This window comes from Wolffia australiana, chromosome 12 (genome assembly GCF_029677425.1).
Source record: "Wolffia australiana isolate 7733 chromosome 12, ASM2967742v1".
NCBI classification, from domain to species: Eukaryota; Viridiplantae; Streptophyta; class Magnoliopsida; order Alismatales; family Araceae; genus Wolffia; species Wolffia australiana.
The window spans coordinates 14,599,976-14,615,973 of record NC_135846.1 but is presented as its reverse complement, the minus strand read 5'-3'; the positions used below and the strand labels follow the sequence as shown (position 1 = coordinate 14,615,973).

Below are 15,998 nucleotides of genomic sequence, written 5' to 3'. Positions count from 1 at the left end.
TAATTTTGGAGCATAATGTCCATCACATAAAGAAGAATGACAATCATCTAATATGCTCCATTGTTCTTCCTCGAGCACACACCTTCTAAACACATGATCAACACCTAATTTAAAAAGTTCAGGTTCATCATAATAATAGTAATTAACATCTTTATAAACTTCTTTCTATCATTAAAATCCCAATCATTAGATACTAATCCTCTGACAATAAAATTTACAATATCAGCATACCATGGAAATTTTACTTTGAATTTCAAAAATATATTCATCAGGAAAATCATCATGGATAGGCATAGATAATTCTGTAGATAATCTAGAAAAATGATTTGCAGCTGTATTATCTATTCCACGTTTATCCTTGATTTCTAAATCAAATTCTTGTAAAAGTAAAATCCACCATATTAATCTAGGTTTTGTTTCTTTTTTATTTAATAAAAACTTTAAAGCTGCATGATCTGAAAAGACAATTATTTTACTACCTAACAGATAAGAACGAAAATCTTCTAAGGCAAAAATAATAGCAAGCAATTCTTTTTCAGTTGTTGAGTAGTTTACTTGTGCTCCTTCTAAAGTTTTGCTTGCATAATAGATGGCAACTAGCTTCTTGTCAATTCTTTGTCCTAAAATAGCTCCCATTGCAATGTCAGAGGCGTCACACATAATCTCAAAAGGCTTACTCCAATCTGGAGCTTCTAATAATGGTGCTTGAATTAAAGCCTCTTTAATCTGCAAGAAGGATGCTTTAGCATTTTCATAAAAAAAAAACAGTATATCTTTAGAAAGTAAACAAGTTAAGGGTTTAGAAATTTTAGCAAAATATTTAATAAATCTTCTGTAGAAACTAGCATGCCCTAGAAATCCCCTAAGTTGTTTTAGGGTTGTGGGCAGGGGGAGGTTCTTGATAACCTCGACCTTGGCCCTATCTACCCTTAGCCCATCCTTGCTGATTTGGTGCCCTAGGACAATTCTCTCCTCCACCATGAAGTGGGACTTCTCCCAACTTAGCACCATATTGTTCTGTACATATATCTTTCATTTTGAGCGCAAGTTGTTGTGCTTGAATGCATTGTCCTCGCTTGAGCATTTCAATTTCTTTTTTGTGTTCTTCTAAGGTCTGCATCAACATCTTCCTTTCTTCATGCATGCTCTTTCTCTCTTCTTGCATTTCCCTGATAAAATCCATTAAAGTTGCATTAGTGTTGTCGTTATTGTTGTTAGGATGAGAGTAAAAAGGCTTAGAAAATTTTTGAAAGTTTTGCAGATATTGCTGCGGAGCAAATTGCTTTGATGCGAAGTTGTGGCTTCCTCCTTTGCTCCAATTCTGATTAGGTCTTGCATTCCATTGGGTATGTCCTGCATCTTGTCTCCCAAGTGCATTAACCTGTTCAACCATAGGACAAGACTCATCAGAATGTTCTTCACTAGAACAAAAACAACAAGGGGTGTTAGTGGAGTTGTTGCCCTCATATGTGTTCGCCTTTCCTTTAGTTTCCTGCAAAAAAGATTTAAAATTATTTCTCATATCTTCTATTATTTTACCAATATTGCTCATGTCTCTTTCCAATTTATCCATTCTGATCTCTGGCTCAACTGCTTTAAAATCAATGACTCCTCCACGCTTTGGACTTGCATTTCGGTTAGTGTACGAAAAACTTTGACGATATGTCCAATCTTCCACTAACTTTTCCATAAGTTTCATGGATTCATCTGCATGAGTGTAAAGGAACATTCCTCCACTAGATATATCCACTAGGTGCTGTTCCTGATCATTCAATCCACCATAAAAAATTTGAACTAATTCATGAGATGGAATTCCATGATGTGGGCACTTCCTAGTAGGTGACATAAATCTCTCCCATGCTTCCCCAAGAGTGTCAGTTCCTTGATAAAAATCTCTTATAGCTTTCCTAATTGAGGTGATCTTTCCATAAGAATAGAATTTCTTTAAAAATCTAGATTCCATCTCATTCCATGATTGAAATTCTTGACCTACCCCTTTGAACCACTCTTTGGCCCCATCTTTCAAAGCAAATTCAAATAGCCTGAGTTTAAGAATTTCCTGAGGAACACCTGCATAACTATAAGCAGAACATATGTGGTTATACTCTTCTAAGAACTCATAAGGCTCCTCATTAAATCGTCCATAAAACGTAGGTAATTGATTGATCATATTCGGGTCAATTCTGAAGTTAACATTTTCAGGCAAAGGAGCAGAAATTTTAGTTTAAGTTTCACTATATGCAGGATCAGAAAACTCTCTCAATCTCATTCTTCTAATTCCTTGTTCAGCTCTACAGTTTTGGTTATCATCCATTCTCTCACAACTGTGTTGATTTTCCCCTTCGGAGCTCTAAAAAATATCATCAAGGCTAGGACTTCTATTTATTGTCTCAAGGTTCACTAGATAGGGTTTTAAGGACCTCCTACCATTCATGCAATGTCAAACACACAAATAGCTAGACAATCAGCTTAGATGAATCAAGAAAAATCAAATATAAGATAGACAGAAATGGTAATTTTGCAATTTCCACAATGCGTTTAAAATTCACAAAACAATTGGAAAATTAAATTCAATTCAAGAATTTTTAAAAATTGGTGATCACTCAAGAACATAGTTTTTTAAAATTCAAACCATGCCTCCCGGCAACGGCGCCAATTGATAAGCCTAAAAATGCATGTAAATATGTCGTTGATTTGGCATTTAGACTTATGCAATAAAATTTATAATTTCCCTTAATCACTAAATATAGAATATAGAGCAAGTCGAATTAGGAGGCAACAAATAAGAATTTTTATCAAATTTCAATGAATTAATTCAAAGATGAATTAATTGAAATTTGATAAAAATTCTTATTTGTTGCCTCCCTGTGGTTCGACCCCTTGCTTGCTCTATATTCTATATTTAGTGATTAAGGGAAATTATAAATTTTATTGCATAAGTCTAAACGCCAAATCAACGACATATTTACACGTATTTTTAGGCTTATCAAGATCATATGCACGTGCCCCTCTACGGTCACGTATCATTATAGTTGATAATTATACTACCTTACAGCATTTATTGACCAACATTATTAACTAACTAAAAGGGCATATATATTAATTAATTAAGAATTGATTTAATCCATTATAGCCCAGGGGTTGCCAAGTTACACCCTCTGCACTTGAAGATACAAAGTAGTGATTGAACACTCTCATGGAACCTTTACCATCATCAGTTATTGTACTTATATAATGATTCATACACACAAAAGTGTCATGGTGCATCATTAAATGTCAAACAGTAATCAATCAATCTAGTTAGTAACGATACCTAATGGGCATAATCAAACAATGTAATTCTCCAATATCTCCACTACCCTTGACTGGGACTTAAAGCGTCTCCTCCCCCCAGTTAATTATATTACATCCTAATGCTGAACAATCATATTATTACAACTCAATCACAATTTTTTACTTATTGGTATATCCAAAATTAGAATTATTTGAATCTTATGATTTGGGTCTCATAAGTCCGAGTTAAAATTTTTCTTTCCATTCAAAGGATGACTTTGCTATCTCGGGTTTAACAACCAATTGCATCACTATAACAGAAATCAACCGGAGTAATTTTTAGGTATGCTAATATTCAGTATAATGAATACTATTCATGGATCAATTTTTCAGTATGATATATTCATGATGCAGGACAATGTCGGTGAAATCATCTCGAGGGTACCGATTTGATGCTCGGATACCGGGGTGATAGCAAACGTCATATGTTGGGTATGGATCTACGAAGATGCGACTATGTGATGTGAAGACTCTTAGGTGGATCTACGTGCAGGTCCCAACTTGTGGGGTTCCCCAAGCTCCAGGCTCTAGGGCGGGCGACCGATGATGATAACGGTGACCTCCTGACCCTCATCGGAGCGACAATGGTGTCTACGGTGCAGAACAAACTACGACCATAGGTGCCATCACATAATGAACAGTCTCAACCCATACCTTGGGATGACGCTCGGTAGTTTCTCTCGTGTCTATTTATCCTCTCACCTATTCTAACCCGAGCACGGTTGAGTGCAGTCGAGAAGGTATACGATAAAAAATAATGTAACTAGCGGGCTAGGGGAGTGAGGTACTCTTAGGTGACATCGTCCTGGAGTCAAGGAGCTTGTCGATGCAGGAACTGGCGGGCTGAGTCGGTGGAGTTGTGCCGAAGGTGAGCCAGTCCTCGCTTGGCTAGCGGCTTTGTCGCGGCGCAGGATACGTGACACTAGAAGAGGGTGGGGACGAAGGCGAGTGTAGGTTGCATCGGCAAGGTGCACAGCGTGATAGGGTTGCACCAGTCCCAACAACGGGTGCAACCAGCCACTTCATGATGGTCGCATCGGCCCAGCGCACGGTTCTGAGGCAGCTGCGGTGTGACAGCGGCAGGTCGTGACGACTGCAAGCAGTGGTTGGGCACGACCGCCAGTTGTGATGACCATGGCCAAAGTGAAGCGGCTGGTTGCACTCGTTGTTGGGACCGGTTTTGGCTGCGGGCTGTAGGTGGTTGCGGCCACAACCTGCAGCTGGTTGCGGCCACGGGTCGCAACTGGTCGCGGCCACCGACTGCGAAGATCGCGGCTGCTAGTTGCGGCCATGGTCTCCGATCGCGGCCACCAGCTACGGCCATTTGTGATCACGGGCCGCGGTTGGTCACGACTTTGGGATGCACAGGACGTGACTACACGATGCCATCGATCGCGATCACTAGTGACGATCGCGGCAGTGTCGACTGCGAGTGGTTGCAACAGTTGATTACGACAATTCTTGCTGCGGTCGCGGTAGCCGCGACTGCTTGGCGGCTTTAGCGGCTGAGGCATGGACGGTGTGGCATAGGCGCAGGTGTGGCTATAGTGGGAATAACGGTGGCGGTGGCGGTAGAGCGGGGGCCTGACGACGGTGAATCGGTGGATCGCCAAAGGGCAAGGGAACACCCCAAACACTTTTGTGGGCTCTGCCCCACCAGCCCGGGCCATCACTGCCGATGCCACGGTTCGCTGCACCACCGTGAACCAAACACAAATCCCATGCTTCAAGTGCCAAGGGAAAGGGCACTGAGCTAGTCAATGTCCGTCTTCGGCCCTCCTCATTGATACGGGAGAAGTGGGGATGGATCAGATAGGAGAGATGGAGCAGCTACATGATGATGACTAATGTGTAGATGAGGAGTTCACGAACAAGTACGAATCGCCCGACACCCGAGTTGGGTACATTCAGATCAGGACACACGTGCGACTCGGACACCCGCTCTACGCCCTACCAGCTGATGACTTGCCAGCATAGCATTTGAACGCCCCAGCACTAGTGGGACGCAAGTTCCCCCACCAAGAGACAACGCTGGTTAACCCTGTGCCTGTCCCACAAAGGACATACTCGATGGCCGATACGACTCTCTGGTCCTCGATCTTCTACACCTATGTCAAGATCAACGACAAGGTGTGTAAGTTCACCATGGACAACAGAGCTGTATCAACGCCATCTCCGACACGATGGTTGCCCAACTAGGATTGGCAGCCATACCTCATCCAACTCCTTATGATGTATCACGGATTGACACTTTGTTGTTGTTGGTGAAACATTAGTACCACGTTGTGTTAAAGGTGAGCACATTCCCACCCACTCGCGCCGTGAGCAACTGCTCCAAGCATTCGGCGATGACAGTCGGGGTGCAGAGATATGCTCCTCACTCTTCAGACAAGTCCTCTCCAGGTCATTGCTGCTGGTGCGGTCTCCCTTGAGCGCGTCCAGCTCCTCGGCCATGAGTGAACGGAACCCAGGGTGTGGGCTCATCCACGGGGTTTGTCTCGTGTGGGCGACGACTCCTCGTTGCTCTATCTATGTTGTCACTAGGTAACGAGGCACCTAGTGATTGTGAGGAACTATGGTGGGGTCGTGCACATCCATTGCAGCCGCGTGTGTGTCCATGTGGACCAATCGATCCAACGACACCCCTATTGATGAGTGTTGTCCGTCTAGGCTCCGAAGGAGGTGGTGATGCGCCACCTTCGAGTGTCGGAGGATGGTGCTCCGAGAGGCGCGTAGGGCTGCCTCTCTCATTCGGCGATGAATCACTAGCGACGAATCACACAGGCCCCGACCCGTGGGGATTCGCCGAGCTCCAAGCTCCGGGTGGGCGACCGATTACGGTGGCGGTGACCCTCTAACCCTTGTTGGAGCGATGACGATGACTACGCATGTAACGAATAGGCTCGACCCATACCAAGGAGTTCACTCAAAACATAATTTTCACGATATAATCTCTCACCTAAACTAACCCGAGCGCGGTGGAGTGCAACCGAAAATATAAAGGAAGATGTAATATGAATGACGTACCTCAACGGTGGTGGCGTTCATCCTTGGTGTCTTCGTCGAGGCACGCACTGATATGGGCACGTAGGTAGAGGCGTGTCATTCGTGAGCATGGCTTGGCTCGATTGGCGACGACGACACGACGCAGATGCAGTAATTGGATATTGGAGGCAAGGATGATGTGGAAGAGATGTACAACGATGAAGTGGCTCAAACGATCAGCTAGATCCGCTAGAGCAACCAGACGTTGGGTCGGCACGGCCAGAATCACACAATGGATGCTAGCAGCGATAGGCAGCATGACAGCTCAGACGCGTGACACACAATGGCTCAAAGGGCGCGTGTGTGAGCAAGTGGCACACGGGTAAATCGTTTTAGCCCCGGCGTGGGCACAAGGATGATCGACTCCAATAGCAATTGAGATGGCACATGGGAACACGCATGCATGTGGCACGCGTAAAACCAAAGGAAGCCCTCGGATGTGCATGCAGGAGGGATGGTACCCAGCAATCTGCAGGCCACAGCGCGTGCAACCGTAGGTGAAATTGGGTCGCACGCAAATCGCTGTATGTTGCACATAGGCGGGCGTGTATCAAGGGCATCTTGCGGTCAACGGATAGTGGCGCACGTGAACCATCTATGCACAGAAGCAGGCACGCTGGCATGTCTCATTGATGGCGCAAGGAGCTGGTGGACTCGACGATGGTGTGAAGACCGGGAGGCACTGGTGCTCAGTGGGTCGGCGTGAGCAGTCACGCGTGCAACACGCTTGACGAGTGAAGATGATGTCAGATGTCGTCGGGGATGTCGTCTAGTCGGCACCGAGTATGATGGCTCGGTACCAATAAGGGATGATGGTATCGAACGTCGACGATGTCGTCATTTGACGAATGCAACTCTAACGGGTAGTGTACTACGACGTGATGTATGGGTATCCTACGTGTCGTACGTGTGGGCTCTGACTCGAGGGAGGTGTTGAGCTCCAAGCTAGGACAGGGTTGCCGAGTGACGGCGACGGTGGCCTCTCGAACCTCGTCGGAGCCACGAAGGCGTCTATGGCCAAACGGATTCTATCTGTAGGGCTCGCACGTAATTGACTTACTCATTTGTACAAGTAAGACACTCACAAGGTCGTAGTTTCCTCTCAATTTGCCTCCCTGACCTACCTAGCCCGAGCGCGATGGAGTCGAGACAAAATTATATTGTAAAAGGTAAATAAAAGAGTGTCGGGAGATGATGGTGTACTCTTCTGTGTGTCTCACGGTGCAGAACTTTGTCGATGTCGGCGGCGATTCGGAGCAGGTGGAGCGGAGCGACCCGGAGAGCGGACGACAGCTCGACGAGCAGTAGTGTTGGAGCTGTACGTAAAGGTCGGAGGAGAAGGGGACGGTGTGGCGACCAATGGTGGTGTCGAGGCTCGAACAAATCTATCGAACACATCTAGATTTGCGCAGGCGGATCATTCGGCAAGTGTGAGCGGCTAAGATCATTCACAGGCAGCTGGCAGCTCAGATGTCCACAGTCCCATGGCCAGATACAATCAGATCCCATTTGGACAGTCGTCACGTTAAGCTTCCTTCGACTGACAACAATGGGATTTGAACTCCCAACCCGGAAGCAACGCTGAGGCTACGGCGACTCCCCTGGACTTACAATGACAGTGAGAATTCCAGCCAAGATCTAGGCATGCAGATCTAATCATTCAAGAAACAACAGGAATCCAACAGGTGCTCCCGTCGAAGGGGGTTGGCCTTATGGCCGTGTCTGCTTCCTCGTTTCTTCCTCAAACCATTTGAGGTCCTGAGCGGCTTGCCGTGTGGGGGAAAACTCACCCTCGTTGGGGCCCGTAAGCTAGACGGGCCACTTGGAGTGTTGGGTCTTCAACGCGGCAACACGGGTCATGGTTCTGAAAGATCGCATCCAGGAATGGACGCGACGAGTGACAACCGTTGACCGGGTGGTGCGAAAAGAGAAAGAAAAAATGTAATCACGATCGGCAGTTTTGGATGGCACGACTTCTTTCTTATGCGACAGACGAAATGGATGAGAAGCTTGAAAAGAGGAGTGGTCTTGGGAAAGATCTTAAGGCTCCCCCTTACCCCCTCCAGTTGCTTCCTCCCTGGTGCTTCACCGTCCTCCTCTCCTCCCCCTCCGTTTTCTTCTCTGAACAAGGGAGGGAGACCAGAAGACAAAACACACAATTCTTCCGTGTTCCTTCCAGGTCTGAATTGTCTAGGGCGCCCTCTCTTCCCTTATAAAGGGGAGAGGTCAATGGGCCCCAAATTGGGTCCAAGGGGGGGAAGAAAAGGGTCCATTAAGGGGGCCCTTATATAATGGGCCCCCTCATTACAAGATAAAAGGGGATAAAATAAAACAAGAACAAAAAAGGACAAGACAAGGGGCAATGAAGGGAATCCAAAAGACTAAGGATCCCTTCACTTTGATGGTGAAAACACGAACACGGGGCGCATTGTCGTGCTAAGAAAATGGGACGAACGCAAAGAAAACACGAGACACGACTAGGAAAACAACGAAAATCAAATGGGATAATTGAGCATTTCTCTCACCCAGTCCTCGACGAAGACGGAGGGTGGCTTGGATGACGTCATTGTCAATCCTTGATTGCATGCGCCATCAATCCTCCCGGGGTCAAAAGAACTTGGCTTCGTCGAGCTGGGGTAGCTGGCGGCGGCGTGTGGCGAGGGCCTGGTTGTCGCTGGCGTAGGTCGCACTTCGTGGTGAGCGGGACTTTTGCACCTGCACATATGAACCATCGCAGTACCTTGTCCCCTGCATTGTTAATTACCCAAAGCAGTATACGATCGACTGACTCGTGCCAATCAGGCGAGAACGCCATGGAAGTGGTCGCGGCAAACTCGCTCACATTGACGGGGCTTAGAAAGGCCAGGGTAGAGGGGAGAGAAGGGACTCGGTACGGGATCGGGCCCGCCAGGTTAGACGTGGAGTTGGTCCCCCATGAAGGAGGGACTTCGGCGACGTAGGCGTCTCCGTCCACTCGTCGGAGGGTCAAGAATAGGCCGACGCTATGAACATGTAGCGTTGTGGTTGGCCCAGGAGAATAGCTCTCAGACTAAGGATCCCTTCACTTTGATGGTGAAAACACGAACACGGGGCGCATTGTCGTGCTAAGAAAATGGGACGAACGCAAAGAAAACACGAGACACGACTAGGAAAACAACGAAAATCAAATGGGATAATTGAGCATTTCTCTCACCCAGTCCTCGACGAAGACGGAGGGTGGCTTGGATGACGTCATTGTCAATCCTTGATTGCATGCGCCATCAATCCTCCCGGGGTCAAAAGAACTTGGCTTCGTCGAGCTGGGGTAGCTGGCGGCGGCGTGTGGCGAGGGCCTGGTTGTCGCTGGCGTAGGTCGCACTTCGTGGTGAGCGGGACTTTTGCACCTGCACATATGAACCATCGCAGTACCTTGTCCCCTGCATTGTTAATTACCCAAAGCAGTATACGATCGACTGACTCGTGCCAATCAGGCGAGAACGCCATGGAAGTGGTCGCGGCAAACTCGCTCACATTGACGGGGCTTAGAAAGGCCAGGGTAGAGGGGAGAGAAGGGACTCGGTACGGGATCGGGCCCGCCAGGTTAGACGTGGAGTTGGTCCCCCATGAAGGAGGGACTTCGGCGACGTAGGCGTCTCCGTCCACTCGTCGGAGGGTCAAGAATAGGCCGACGCTATGAACATGTAGCGTTGTGGTTGGCCCAGGAGAATAGCTCTCAGACCAAATTATCACCGACACTCGGTTTCCCACATCGAAGACTCAGAGTCGGCTCTCCGAGTCAGCAGCCTGCTTGTATTGTGCATGCGTATATTAAGATCTAGCATGATGATCATGATGCATCGACAAAACATGCTGGGCGAATGCATAATGAGGACCTTCTATGGGTGTTAGGGTATGGAGTCGTTGATGGACTTGGCTGATAGCGATCTCGAGTGGGCGAATGGCCGGTGAGGACCTTCTATGGGTGCCAGGTCGAGGAAAATCTTGAACAAAGCTGGTGGGGACACTATGTGTCTACACTGGGTGAATGGCGCGGGCGGCCGGGCTAGCGATGCGGCTGGTCTGATGACTCATTTGAGCGTCTCTTGTAGCTGGATGAGCGGCTCAGGCGGCTGTGCGTAGCGTGGGTCTCTTGACTGGTGGCGCGGGCTGTCCGGTAGGTGATGCGATCGGTCGGGCACGATAACACATCGTCGTCTTTGAATCCTGGCTCTCGAGGGGGCGCGGGATAGCAGACAATCGTTAGCCCGACCGTCTTGGTCGGGGCACTCTTCGCGGCTGGCTTTGTGGTGTAAGGGTACCATGTGACCTGTCGTCCCTGATGTAGAAACAAACACGTGTTCGCTCTGTTGGCTATGGTGACGTCATCATCATAGATCCAGGGACGAACCAAGATGATACTTCCTACTTTCATTTGAAGTACGTCACATAGAACGGTCTCGTCGTACATCCCCATTTTTAACGGGACTTGGCATTGTCGCTTCACCGGTAGTGATGAAACGTCAACTCACGACATGTCAAATGGCATAGGATAAGGCATGGTCACCAACCCTAGGCGGGTGACCATCACGTCTGATATGGCATTGACACAACTGCCACTATCCACCGTCAACTTACACGCTTTGTCGTTGATCCGGATAAACGTGCAGAAGACCGATGTTTGTAGCGTCGTGTCGGCCATCATGGCTGTCCTTTGCAGGACAGGAGCAGGATTAACCTACAAGGTAACGTCAGGTGGGACGGACGTCCCGCTAGTGCTTGGGTGATCGGCAACGATGCTAGAGATTTGCTGAGCGCTAGGGCGTGGAGCAGGTGCCATAGTCATAATGGCATCCACTATCTGGATGTACCCGACCTGGGGGTTGGGCGATTCGTACCCGTTCGCAATCTCCTCATTTGCACAATAGTCGTCGTCAGGTAACAGTTCTCCATTCAGGTCTTGTTCGGCCTCTCCTGTATCGACCAGGAGGGCCGAAGACGGACCTTGGCTAGCCTTGTGCCCTTTCCCTTGGCACTTGAAGCACGTAAGTGGTGCTTGACTGACGATAGTGCTGCGGGCTGGAGTGTCGCTCGTGACAGCCCCAGCAGATGGGGTAGAACCCACGGAGGTGACGGGGGCGATTCCTTGCCCCCCCATGTTCTCAGAAGCCCGAACGGTAGCGGGCGGTGCGGTGCGAGCGGGGCTGGCTCGAGGCGCGGTGTGAGTGATGTGTGTGGCGGCTTCGTCGCCCCAATGCTCCATGTGCTCCACCAAGTGGTAGGCTTCGTCGACCTTGGCAGGGTTGTACTTAAGAACCTTGCTGCGTAGGGTCGGCTGAAGCCTGTGGGCAAACAGGCCGATGATGATTTGCGGGTCCTCCACGAATCGATATTGCATCCGACACTCCTCGAATGCCTCGATGTATTCTATCGCTGTGAGTCGACCTTGCCTAAGGTCAAGCCACGTGAGAAACAGCGACATCTGGTATTGTCGCGGCACGTACTTACTCCTCAGATTCAGCGCCATTTCGGCCCATGACATGATGGATCATCCTCGTCACTTGGCAGCGACACGCTCGTTTTCCCAAAAGATCTTGGCCTGTCTGCCAAGTCTCGTCTCTGCATGTTCGATGCACAAGTCGTCGTCCATGCTGTACCACCAGAAGTAGGAGTTCATGTTCGACTCCCAGTTGATGACCTCATTGGGTTTTCTCGACCCCTCGAAGATGGCGACGTCTGCACGCACACTCTTCTGGTTCCGAGTGCGGTGCTCCTCTCGTCGACATTCGTCTACATCTGAGACTTTGGTCCTTTTGCCTTAGGACTATCAAGAGACAATGGGGAAAGTCGGGAGAGGATGAGTACTGGTATAGTTGGCTCATTCAAGAACATATCATCAGCAAATGCTGTGGCTCAGTTGACATTAAACCATTATTTCCTCCTCATTATATCTCCATGACTATCATATCATCACCTCACACCATTTTACTTTTCCTGGATATCGAATATTTGAGTGTAAGATATTACATGCTGGGATGGAAAACTTAAGGCTAACACTACTTGAGATTAAGCATTTTAGAAGGGGGCTTTCGCTTATACTTCACAATTTTAAGTTGTAGATCTAAGTGTTAAGTGTCAAAGCCTAGGGTAATGCATTGGTAGTTTGTAGGCCCTAAGAATGAATCCCTGTCATGAAGGTCATGGTTTGAGCTACTTTTCCAAGACAAAAATGTCTCCATCGGGCCACTTATCTACCCCTTTAGTTTCAAGTCACATAAAATGATGTCAAGTTCTTAATTTTGAATTAAAAAATCAATTGAATTGGTAAAACTTCCACAATAGAGCAGATAAAAAAGAATTACCATCCACTTGTTGAACCCTTCTGAGGCATCAAGAAAGGGATAGTAGGTGAACGATGAGGCCCTTTGTAGTAGTGTAAATTTGAATCTTAATTAACTGTGAGAAAATAGTTATTCAGTTCGAGAAAAACTGAGCAGAAGGGAGAAATGCTTGCCATTTTAAAATAAAAATTGGAAACAAGGTAAGGAATTGAATTACAATGGACTGCAGTATAAAGTTATGCCGGATAGCTGTATTCGACGAAATAAATGAAAAAATGTATTTTAATGGTATGAGTATTTCCTTCACTAGTTGAAACAATTTTTATGATTTAATGGTATGAGTATTTCCTTCACTAGTTGAAACAATTTTTACGATTTAGGGTGTTTAATTATTGATATTTGAGGGCTAACAGTACTTGGCGTTATGTGTTTTAGAAAGGCACAAGGATTGTATTAAGTTGTAAATACATCTATTATGTTTTGGAATCTAACCTAATGCATCGGGTGTTTGTAGCCTATATCGTTGTATTACGCCTTAGTCGCATTAATTCCTCGCTCAAGTATAGTGCACCTACTTTTATGCCGCCTGATCAATGCCCATCTCTGTATCCCTTATTGTACCAATTCAATAGGAAGGGATGATGAAGCATGTACACCCCTTCTATCGGGAACTATGCTCATCGTCCACTACTATCCGTAGGTACATAGGGTTGGCTGAGCCTTTCTCCATTTTATTAAGGGTTAATAGCACGAAATGCCCCAAACTTTTTCAAAAATCTGAGGTATATCCTAAATTTTTTTTTGACACGGTATATCCCAAACTCTCTAAGTCGACTCTGACATATCCTGGTGATGACTTGGAATCCATCGTGGCTGCCAGGTGGATTTCTGGTCAGACTTTGACTTGGCGGAATCCACTTGGCAGCCACGATAGATTCCACATCATAACTGGGATTAACCCTTTTCTCTCTCTATCCTCGATCAAACCTAGTTGAGAGAGAGAGAGCAAGAGAGAGAGGCATTCTAGAGAGAGACAGCGAGAGAGAGAGAGAGAGAGGCATCCTAGAGAGAGAGACGTTGTAGAGAGAGAAAGAGAGAGAAAGATAGAGACATAGAAAGAGAGAGACTGAGAGAGAGAAAGAGCGGGTGGGAAGGAATGAGAGAGAGAGAGAGGGAGGGAGGGACAGAGGGAGAGAGAGAGAGAGAGGCAGAGAGAGAAAGAGAGCGAAAGAGAGAAAAAGAGAGAGAGAAAGAGAAAGAAAAAGAGAGAGGGCGGGGAGAGAGAGACCGAAGGAGAGAGTGAGGGAGGGACAGGGAGAGAGAGACAGAGACCAACGGAGAGTGCGAGCGAGGGAGGGAGGGAGGGCGAGAGAGAGGTAGAGAGGAGGGGGAGAGAGAGAAGGGTAGAGAGGGGAAGGAGAGAGAAAGGCAGCGAGGGGAGAGAGAGAGAAAGGCAGAGAGGGCGAGAGAAAGAAAAAGGGAGAGAGAGACCAAGACAGAGAAAAGATAGAGAGAGGAAGCGAGAGAGAAGAGGAAGAGAGAGTGAAAGAGAGACCCAGAGAACGAGAAGAGGGAGAGAGAGAGGCCGATAAAGAGAGAGAAAGAGCGAGGGATAAGAGAGAGAGAGTGAAAGAGAAAGAAAGAGCGAGAGAGTGAAAGAGAGTCCGAGAAAAAGAGGGAGAGAGAGACCAAGAGAGATAGAGCGAGAGAGAGAGAAGAGAAGGAGATCGATATGATTTGAGCGACAGATAAGAAAGATCTAGGCCTTTTCGCGAACGAGCTAAGACCACCGGGAAGAAGAGACCGTTCATTCCATCGTCTCCGCCGTTCATCCCCCACACAATTTACCAAGAAACCGTCGCAAGCTCCGCCTGACGATCGAAGAAGCTTTTGCGAACGCAGTCGCCGCAGCTCAGTGAGATCACTCTGGGAAATCGGATCCAAAATTGTTCATCTGTGTTGTCGTCCTACAAGCACGGCAGAATCAAAGAATGAGGAAAAATCACCCGCGTGAGAAGCATCCCGGACGATCAGGTTCCACTTTCAGATCCCCGCTCGAGATTTCCGCAGGTCAACAACGATTGAAACATGGGCGATCTCCTTGGAAACTTGGCCTTCCGCTTATCCCCCTTGCCCCGCTCGCGGGGGACGTCGTCGCCGTTGAACCCGACGGTGTGCGAGAAGGAAGAGTCGCGGAGATGGTGGCAGAGCCGGCCGTGTTCTTCCTCGGGCATGAGCTACAGGCCAAATCTCAAATCAGTTCAAATTCCCGTCCAATTTTCAATTCCTCGGGAAATTACCTCAACTTGCAGCTGATAGAAAAGTATCGCTTGTCCGCGTCGAGCAGCGGCCAGCTGCAGGCTCCGTACAGGAAAGGGCTGGCCCTCCCGGCCTCTGCTTTGCTCGGCCCGCGGCTATGGAGATAGTAGATCCTGACCCGGTTCGCGCGGTAGACTTGAATGTCATCGTCCTCCTCGCCGAACAACTTCCCGAGCCTGTTCGTGCCGTCGATCTGTACCGCGGCCTGGTACGAAGATCGGACCACCTGCAATCCCCTGATCAGGTCAAAGAAGAGGAAGAGGAAGAAGAAGAAGAAGAACCTGTAGAATGAGGTGCTTGCGGCGGCGGCAATGCTTTCGGCGTCGTCGCGGCAGTCGGAGCAGATCGGGGTCATACAGTCGGTGCAGTAGAGATTGCACCACTTGCGATTCTCCATGTGAGCCGGGCACGGCACGTAGAACACCGCTCTCAAGAACTGCTCGAACCATGGCGGCATCTCTCTCTTTGGAACATCTCTCTCTCTCTCTAGAACGCCTCTCTCTCACTCTCTCACTCTCTCTCTGGAATGCCTCTCTCTCTCGCTCTCTCTCTCTAGAACGCCTCTCACTCTCTCGCGCTCTCTTTCTCTCAACTAGGTTTGATCGAGGATAGAGAGAGAAAAGGGTTAATCCCAGTTATGACGTCGAATCAATCGTGGCTGCCAGGTGGATTCCGCCAGCTCAAAATCTGACCGGAAATCCACCTGGCAGCCACAATAGATTCCACGTCATCACCGGGATATGTTGGAGGATATGTCGGAGTCGACTTTGAGAGTTTGGGATATACCGTGCCAAGAAAAAAGTTTTGGATATATCTCAGATTATTGAAAAAGTTTGGGACATTTCGTGCTATTATCCCTTTTATTAATGAGGACTAGGGTAGTGAAGTGAATGAGATAGGATTGGCCGTCGAGATATCTAGATAAGATTTTCACCGAAGGAACGAGACGAAAAAATGAAAAATAAGTCGAGGAGTGAACAATGT

General features: G+C 47.8%; 1 protein-coding gene across 3 annotated transcripts; it reads right to left on the bottom strand.

The window, feature by feature from the left end:
* Positions 1 to 14,410: 14,410 nt before the first annotated feature.
* LOC144710310 (uncharacterized) lies at positions 14,411 to 15,655 on the bottom strand. 3 transcript variants are annotated; one of them, XR_013583261.1, is made up of 3 exons: positions 14,996 to 15,655; positions 14,702 to 14,932; positions 14,411 to 14,621 (listed from the first exon to the last, which is right to left on the bottom strand). XR_013583261.1 is itself a non-coding variant. In XM_078584046.1 (3 exons), exons 1-3 carry the CDS (start codon positions 15,461 to 15,463, stop codon positions 14,767 to 14,769), a joined length of 579 nt encoding a protein of 192 aa, XP_078440172.1. In that variant the 5' UTR covers positions 15,464 to 15,654; the 3' UTR covers positions 14,411 to 14,766. The 3 variants fall into 3 exon arrangements, 2 of the variants coding, with proteins under 2 accessions (XP_078440172.1, XP_078440171.1); XM_078584046.1 differs by having other exon boundaries at positions 14,411 to 14,932; positions 14,996 to 15,240; positions 15,296 to 15,654; XM_078584045.1 differs by having other exon boundaries at positions 14,411 to 14,932.
* Positions 15,656 to 15,998: the final 343 nt, after the last annotated feature.

Coding starts and splice junctions, on each gene's coding strand:
- LOC144710310 (XM_078584045.1), bottom strand. CDS start 15,471: ATGCCGCCATGGTTCGAGCAGTTCTTGAGAGCGGTGTTCTACGTGCCG. Junction 14,933..14,995: donor TCTATCAGCTGCAAGTTGAG/GTAATTTCCCGA, acceptor TTTGGCCTGTAG/CTCATGCCCGAGGAAGAACA.